This window comes from Andrographis paniculata, unplaced genomic scaffold (genome assembly GCF_009805555.1).
Source record: "Andrographis paniculata isolate CXL003 unplaced genomic scaffold, ASM980555v1 Contig66END, whole genome shotgun sequence".
NCBI lineage: Eukaryota > Viridiplantae > Streptophyta > Magnoliopsida > Lamiales > Acanthaceae > Andrographis > Andrographis paniculata.
In genome coordinates, this window is record NW_026137602.1 from 1,684,735 (window position 1) to 1,693,065 (window position 8,331).

The 8,331-nt window shown below is 30.2% G+C and overlaps 2 protein-coding genes across 2 annotated transcripts; one reads left to right on the forward strand and one right to left on the reverse strand.

Moving 5' to 3' along the window:
• The first annotated feature begins 2,593 nt into the window (after window positions 1-2,593).
• Window positions 2,594-5,013, forward strand: LOC127262750 (uncharacterized). Its single transcript, XM_051291556.1, has 2 exons — window positions 2,594-3,015; window positions 4,602-5,013. The coding sequence occupies exons 1-2, from the start codon at window positions 2,653-2,655 to the stop codon at window positions 4,773-4,775; spliced, it is 537 nt and encodes a 178-aa protein (XP_051147513.1). The 5' UTR covers window positions 2,594-2,652; the 3' UTR covers window positions 4,776-5,013.
• Window positions 5,014-5,062: 49 nt separating this feature from the next.
• Window positions 5,063-6,416, reverse strand: LOC127262772 (non-specific lipid transfer protein GPI-anchored 10). The gene is made up of 3 exons (XM_051291584.1): window positions 6,077-6,416; window positions 5,324-5,383; window positions 5,063-5,267 (listed from the first exon to the last, which is right to left on the reverse strand). Exons 1-3 carry the CDS (start codon window positions 6,414-6,416, stop codon window positions 5,110-5,112), a joined length of 558 nt encoding a protein of 185 aa, XP_051147541.1. The 3' UTR covers window positions 5,063-5,109.
• Between the last annotated feature and the right edge of the window lie 1,915 nt (window positions 6,417-8,331).

Consider the following 8,331-nt stretch of genomic DNA (forward strand, 5'->3'; position numbering starts at 1 on the left):
GACTTTTGGATCGTGCTTTGACATTATTTTTATTTATGGTGATTTTATAATTTTTTATATAAAAACAAATGAACTGTAAAATAAAAATATATAAATATTTTAAAATATTTCAACTAAGGGAGACGAAAAAGAGCATAGTATTTTGTTTATTTATTCCGTTCTAATTCAAAGTAAAATTTTCACTATTTTTGTTCACTATTTTTGTTCATCCTACTCAAAAGTATTATTTTTTCTTTTTAGTAAAAGTAATTATACATTAATATCAAAATATATTTAATTTTTATTTAAATTACAAATATACTATTACACATGCAATTGTTTTATACAATAAGTCAAAAAACACAAAATATCAAAATCTTTTACACACTTCAAGTAATCAATAAAATACTACTCCCTCCGTCTCGGATACGGTGTCCCCTTTCCTGTAGATACGAAAATTTAAGAGGAGTATAATTAGTAAATAATTAAGAATCTATTAGGAAAAATAATTGTCATTTAATGAAAATAATTGTAAATTAAAATTAAAATAATTAATTAGTATAATTAAAATTAAAATTTAAAAAATTAAATTAAAGTGTATAATATTTTTTCAATAAAAGAAATGACATAATAAATGAGACAACAAAAATAAAAAAAATGAACACAGTAAGTAAAAGAATTGAGTATTATTTTTTAATCTCTTCGAAAGGAGCGGATGAAAGTATTTTTTATAATGATTGTATTTATTTTATAATAAAAATAGATATTAATTATAGAAAAATAGATTTACCCTTTTTATCCATTCTACTTTTAATAAAATAACATACTCTATTGTTCTTTTTATATATCTCCACTCGGGCAAGTATGGATCGCTTGTATCAACGGTTAATCCGGTCAAGTCATTATGCTACTGATTCGATCGGATCAGTATGCTATAGGGATGACTAGTATATATTTATACATATTTTAAACATATTTATAATACAATATGTATTATATTATAATTTAATATATATTATTTTATAATAGAACATATGTTTAAATATTTATAAATATATGTTCGTCACTCATATAACATATGTTCACCTAGTCAAATCAGGACCATGTTAATTTGATCGGATTAGCAAAGGATTTGCAGCCCCTCCGGTTCCGCGTAAAATATTCATTTTTGTTGGTCTCAAATTTGTCATTTTCCCTTTTTAAAAAATAATGAAATTTTTATTATATTTAAAATTTCATATTCTTTTTTTTTTATGACGTGGGAACCCACAACCGCTACCCGAAAGTGCGCACTGGGTAAACCTCCGGCCGAACCTAATACTCTATAAATCAGGTCCGACGGAAAAGTCGCACTATGCGAACCATGTGTGGCAGGTGACCTGATGCATCGGGAGTTTGAACACATATTTTTAATTAAGGGTTTGTTTGCCCACAAATTATTTTTTCTGATACGGTTTTCAATATATATTTTCTTCGTCCTTTAACAATGTATCTATTTGTTTTTTACGCATTTTACTTAATATTAAAAGTATATTTACATTTGTATAATATTTTATACAAAGATTATTACATTTATATTATACAACACTAGTAGATGTATTTTTTTTCTCCTAATTTATGTTACATGTGCATCTAATATTAATATTCAATGTTCAACAAGTAAAAAATTAAATAGATATTTACTTAAAGACGGGAGTATATGTTATTCTTGAACAAAAATCAATATTTAATATGAAATACTACCTTCGTCCCATGAGAAGAGTACCAAGGGTGTTTTGCGTGTTGATATTTAAATATTAATTATTATATCAATACTTAGTACAAATAAAAAAAAACAAAAATATCTCTATTAGTCTTTTATAATACAAATAGAATGATATTTGTAAAGTAAATTATATAAATATAAAGACATTTTAAATGTTAAATACAATAACACACAAAAGACCAATCATGCTGATTTTATGGGACATATATAGTATTATTTTTTATATTAACAGCACAATTCAATATATCTCATATAAAAATATTCAAATCAAACCACTAAATAAACAACCAAATGTTTTATTATTTAATTATTTTAATTTTAATTTATAATTATTTGTATTATACAACAATTCATTTTGCTAATATATATTTTCAATTATTTACTAATTATATTTATTATAGCATCAAAGTAATATGAACATGTTATGGGGATGAGGATGTACTACTTTGAAGGAGTATTATTATTATTTCAACCTTCGTCCTTGTCGTTTACTTTTCGGACGTAAATTTTTTAATATTAGTATTATAATAAATTATAGTAAAAAAAGATAAAAAATATCCTTATTAGTATTGTATAATATACAAGTAATGACATTTATATAATATAGTGTAAGTTGGAATGGTATTTATTATATTAGGTATATAATACCATTACTAAATTAAAAAATTGTAATCTTAATTTTGGATCAGATAAAAATAAAAAATGACTATTTCAATTGAACCAATCGACTATTATTATTATCTATTTTATAATATTTATCATATATATATTTATGAAATTGCACAACATAAAAAATATCCAAAAAAGTAATCCAATATCTATTTTACAATATTTATTATATTTGATTAAGCCAATTATCTTCACTCCAAAATAAATCCACCACCACCACACCCTCTCTCCCTCTCTCTATGGCTCTCACCGGCACCGGCGGCCGTATCCTCTGCAACGCCGCCATTCGCACGCCGTACTCCCACCTTCTCCGCCGCTCATCTCCGCCGTGGCCACGAAGCTCCAATTCCAAACTGTGGGCGACTCCCAAGAAGCTCTCTTCGCGGACCGGGAAATTCGACGGCAAGAACCGCCGGAGCAGTCCCCTTCCGACAGAGGAACAAGATGCGACGGCGGTAGAAGCCACTGAGATTTCCTCCGGCGAGGGTGATTTCGTAATGCCGGAGCTCCCCGGAGAGAACCCCGATTTCTGGGAAGGCCCTCAGTGGGACGCTTTTGGATTCTTCATTCAATACCTTTGGGCTTTCGGAATCGTCTTTGCGGTAATTCATTTCTCGCGATTCACTTTGATTTTTTATTTATTATTATTTATTTAACTTACAGAAATTACTATAGTTATGCAGTAGTGGCTTCTTAATTCTATTTTGCTGTTTGGTTACAAATTTTGGATTGTGAATTTGTGGTCTCAAGATATATGAACAATAATGAATTTTCCAAGAAAAAAAAAAACAAAAATACTACCTCCGTCCGGAAAGAAGATTGGCAATTATTTTTTTTCCTCGTATATTAGTATTATATTGGTTCAACGTAAAATAAACAAAAATACTCCTATTAATTGTGTGATAAAAAATAATGACATTTGTGTAATCTATTGAAAGTTATAAAGGTATTAATTATATATATAGTTATTAATTATGTTATATAGGTATTACAATTACTAAATTATGAAATAGTATCCTTGTTTTGGAACGGGACAAAAATGGAAAATAGTACCTTCTTATACTTATAGGACAGAGGGAATAAAGAATTTTCCAAATATCAAAAAATGAACAATAGTTTGAGTTTTATTGTAAGATATCCGGAAAAAAAAATTGTCTTATTTTAATTAGAATTTTTGTACAAAGACACATTAGAATTTTTGCTGCTATTTATCAAATATATTTTCTTTCTATCAAGTCATCACACCAGATATTCATTTTTTATTATTTTAAAAATATTCCGAAAAAATTTCTTAACCTCTTAACCAGGGGCCGAATCCGGTACTGATTGGATCAAATAAAACATATATTTCTACATAACTCATGATATTGTGTTATAAATTTGTTATGTTGTATAAGTATAATATATAATGTATATTTTTATTATATATACAATGAGCTAGAGTTTGATATTATTCATAGCTTCGTTTAGCTTAGTAAATGAGCTTTTGTTGAGCATGAACAAGTCAAGTCGAGCTAAGTTTATGAGCTTGGGTTTGTTTTCTCGATGTTTTATTTTGTTTTTAGTGTATTTGCTCATTTAACTTGGAGTTTGATTTAAATTTCTTCAATATATTATTTTCATGATATTTTATAAATATACAATTATTTTATTTGACAAAACATCGTATCTAAATTTCTACTCAAACAAAAACACGAAACTAAATCCAAGTAAACAAATTTGTTATGATATTTCTGAATTGAAATAATTCTTAAAATGTAATGTTTTGTACAGAAAAATGGACATTAGATATGACATATATGGAGAGAAATATGTATTAAGCGATGGTGTATACGTACACACGGGCGAATAAGAGATAACAATGATGAATGTAAAGCTCAACTATTCGTTGATTTGAGTTTAAATTAGTATATGCCAATTTTTAATTATAAACCAACTTAACGATAATAGTCTAAACAAGCTTATAATAACCTTTTGATTATGACAAAAAACATTCTTAACTCATGATACATTGTCCAAACATTGCATTCGTGAAGGCATCTCCGTTGCGGCAATGTGCTTCGTGATTAATTAGTTATGCTGAGGTTGATGGTAGAACATAATACGATTTTCTTGAATGTTAAACTGCATTAACATGGTTGGTTTTCCGCAGATTTGATTGGTATCTATGTGTTTTTGTTCATTGTAGTTAATCGCCTGCGGTATTGCTGTGGCTACATACAACGAAGGAGCAACGGATTTCAAGGAAACTCCTGTATACAAGGAAGCAATTCAATCTCGGGATCTTCTAGAAGGGCCAGAAGCATCCGACTCGGATGTGTTCGAGTCAAATCCAACCGAGGAAGCGCCTAGCTTGGAGTAGTAACGACCGGATGCTTGATTCTCGAGTCGTGAGAAAGCGTACGATCAAGTTAAGTTAAGCCCACAAATGCTTTATCGCAATAGTAAATAGTTGGACTTACATTTCGAGCTTTCTCGCAAGTATATTTTTATATTTATTTGGTGGAGTCTATGGTTTTTCGTGTTCTGGGTAGTTGTAAAAGTTTGAGACGTAATGAATGGGGTTTCGGTAAATCACGAGTAAAGCTTCTAAGCATGGATGGTGATGAGTATGATAGAATTATGATGAATTGATCTTAATTACTATGTATTCGACGATCCTATGTGAGCGAAAATAGTAGGGCTAGCATGATGATCTACAGGTCGATGGATTTTGCGAGCAGAGGAAAGATTACAGCAAAGGATAACATTACGAAGAACTGATCTTCTGGCTTTAACCTCACTTGTCCACTGTGTCGAATCCCGAACATCATCGAGCTCGGCCTAGGCGCCACCGTGACTATTGGAGATGAAGCTGGCAAATGATCCATTGGTCAGTAAGCTATTTGTCGTAAATTAAACAAAACGAACTTGTACCTGGAACGCCCGAACTAGGCTTCTCCCCGAAGGAGACTTGAGCGGGAGAAGTTCCTTCAAAAAATAAAAATACAATGATAATGAGATGCATCAGTGGCAGAATTTGCTTTGAAATGAATGATTGTTAAAAGGGATCCGGACTTCCAGGTGAGGTGGTCCATCGCCCTTATAAGCTAAAGGAAGATCTCACATTTTTCCAATGTAGGATCTACTAACACCCCATCAAGATGATAATCTCAAAAATCCATACAAGATTCAAACTCAATACGGGTCCCATAATTCAGATACATGTTAAAGGAATTTAGACTTTCAATCTAAAACCAATTGGTGATATGTGGAGTGGCCCTTCATCCTTATAAACTAAGGGAAGATCCCATATTTTTCCAATGTTGGATCTACACAACACTTCCCCATTGAGACAAACTCAATACGGACACCATGACTTAGATACCGTGTTAAAGGTATCCGGACTTCCGATCTAAAATCAATTGGTGATAGGTAGAGTGGTTCATCACCCTTATAAGCTAAGGGAAGATCCCACATTTTCCAATGTGTGATAACACTCCCCATCAAGATGATAATCCAGAAAATCCATACAGGATTCAAATTCAATACAGACACCATGACTCAAATACATATTAAAGGATTCAAACTTCCAACCTAAAACTAATTAGTGATACGTGGTCCTTGTCCTTATAAGCCTATAAAGGGAGATCCCACATTTTTCCAATGTGGAATATATTCAACGACGATGGACGAGCATACCTGGACAGGTGGAGGGGTCGATCCGGAGGCTACAGAGGACGGGCAACTGGAGGGCGAGCGTCGTGTTTATGGGGAAAGACGACGACAAAGATGAGTCGCGGAGGAGCATGCAGATGCAGGCGGGTTTTTGAGCGTAGAGGCGGGCGAGGCTAGTGCAGCACATTTGGACGGGCGCGGCAGCCGCCCCCTGCACGAAGGGCGCGCACGGGGCGAGCGGCAGCAAGTTTGCGCCACACTCGGCCATGGTGGTCTGTGTCTGCACCGGCACCGGTAACGGAATCAGCGACGGAAGGAGGAAAAGGAAGAAAGCAGAGGACGGCATTGTACTGTTGAGTGAGTTTGGTGGGTAATGCAATGCGAGTGCTGCTGCTGCTACTGACTAAGTACTGTAAATGAGAAAATTCATAATAAATAGAAAGGTGAGTGTGAGAGAAGGGGAGAGAGTGCCTTGCTTATTTGCTTATCATGCGCACTGTATGTTTTTCTCAGTCAAAATTCATTCTCTTCATATCCTTCCGGCCTCAACATCCAATTGGAAACCGGCCAGAGGTTGATTGATTAATTACTGAATAAAACGCCTAAAGTTTGTCTTCTTTTTTTTTTCTCTTTTCAAATTTAAATTAGGGTACATTATATAATAACCTTTCCTTTTGTTTTAGTAAAACATGTATTAAACATTTCGAGTTCTATTTATTGGGTAAAATTCTTTTTATGTTAAATGTAAAATTTGGATGAAATACACTATTTGTCCAAAGCTGATGTTTGCTTCTAAATAAATATCTAAATTATGTAAGTTTTATACAAATAAAAAATATAAATTAGTTTAAATAATTTTTTTAACAAAATAAATAAATAAGTTATCAATCATTTATTTCAATAACTTATGTAAAAATTAGATAACAATTTGTCTCTAAATAATTATAAAATGATTGATAAATCAATTATTGATTTATTTTGTTCAAAAAATTATTTTAAATATTTTAATTTTTTTTATTCGTATAAATTTGCTTTGCGTAATTTAGATATTTATTTAGAATCAAACATTGGACAAAGAGACGATGGGTTTCACACAATAAATAAAAGACAGAGTATTTTGTACAATTTTACTAAAAACATAAAAAAGTATTACATAATTTACCCTTTAAAATAATATTATTCATTTGTCACAATTTTTTAATAATAATAATATACTACCACTGTCCGGCTTTAAGGATTTTATTTACTTTTTGCGTGTTGATCTTTGAATATTACTTATTAAATCAAAATGTAGTACAAATTAAGAGAAAAATTACAAAAATACTTTCATCCGTGTCTTATAATATTTGTAAAAAAAAAAATTATACAAATATAAAAATATTTTTAATATTTAGTACAATGACGTCAAAAGGTGTGACTTTTAAAAGCGGATAAAGAGAATATTATTTTTTCTTATATCAAAATATTATTTAAACAAAAATTTAAATCATCATTTTATTTCAAAATTATTTTGGAACCACAACCAGGCAAATATGTTTTCAACTTCTTTGTCACTATTAATCAAGATTTATTTTTAAAACAATATCATGCTCAACATTTGTTCTTAGTTTAAAATATTATATTATAAATATTTTTTAATATAAAATCAGATTAAATATTTATATTTATTTAATATTTTACTATTTTTATCTATAATTCTTCAAAACACTTATAAAATACATTTAAATACAATTAAAAAGATAGGAGATAGTATTTACATATTAAGAATATCAATAACTAGGAGATTTAGATCAGTAAAAATAAATCACACTAAGCGAATTATGTGTGAAAACAAAACCTAAAAGCATTAAAAATTTGAGGATCATCCATTACCGGACCAATCACACTTGTTAATTGAAGTAACTAATGGTAGAGAAATTTTTTTATAATACATAAACTTCAGTTTTAGAAAAAAATTGGCAAGTAAAACATATTTTTTTTAATAAAAAAGAGAGGAAATTTTGGATTGGTTGGTTACACAACAACCCAAAATATTTTTTTTTGCCCAAATAAATATCACGTAAATGATCAAGCAAGCAATTGTCTGATGTTAGATTATATTGCATAGATTTGTATGGGAAATGTCTTTCCTTCGCTCTAAAAATATTTTTATTTTATATTTTATATATATTATGTAAACATTATGGGTGTAAAAGTCTACGCATAGTCAATATCATTCTTCTGAGAATATCCCTTTGCTACAAGACGAACTTTGTAACACT

What these genes read in the sequence shown, in the direction of transcription:
- LOC127262772 (XM_051291584.1), bottom strand. Translation starts at nt 6,416, where the DNA reads ATGCCGTCCTCTGCTTTCTTCCTTTTCCTCCTTCCGTCGCTGATTCCG. An exon ending in AGGTATGCTCGTCCATCGTC is followed by an intron (nt 5,384 to 6,076) that starts GTTGAATATATT and finishes TATTTTTTGAAG; the next exon opens with GAACTTCTCCCGCTCAAGTC. An exon ending in TTCGGGCGTTCCAGGTACAA is followed by an intron (nt 5,268 to 5,323) that starts GTTCGTTTTGTT and finishes ATCATTTGCCAG; the next exon opens with CTTCATCTCCAATAGTCACG.
- LOC127262750 (XM_051291556.1), top strand. Translation starts at nt 2,653, where the DNA reads ATGGCTCTCACCGGCACCGGCGGCCGTATCCTCTGCAACGCCGCCATT. An exon ending in CTTTCGGAATCGTCTTTGCG is followed by an intron (nt 3,016 to 4,601) that starts GTAATTCATTTC and finishes TGTTCATTGTAG; the next exon opens with TTAATCGCCTGCGGTATTGC.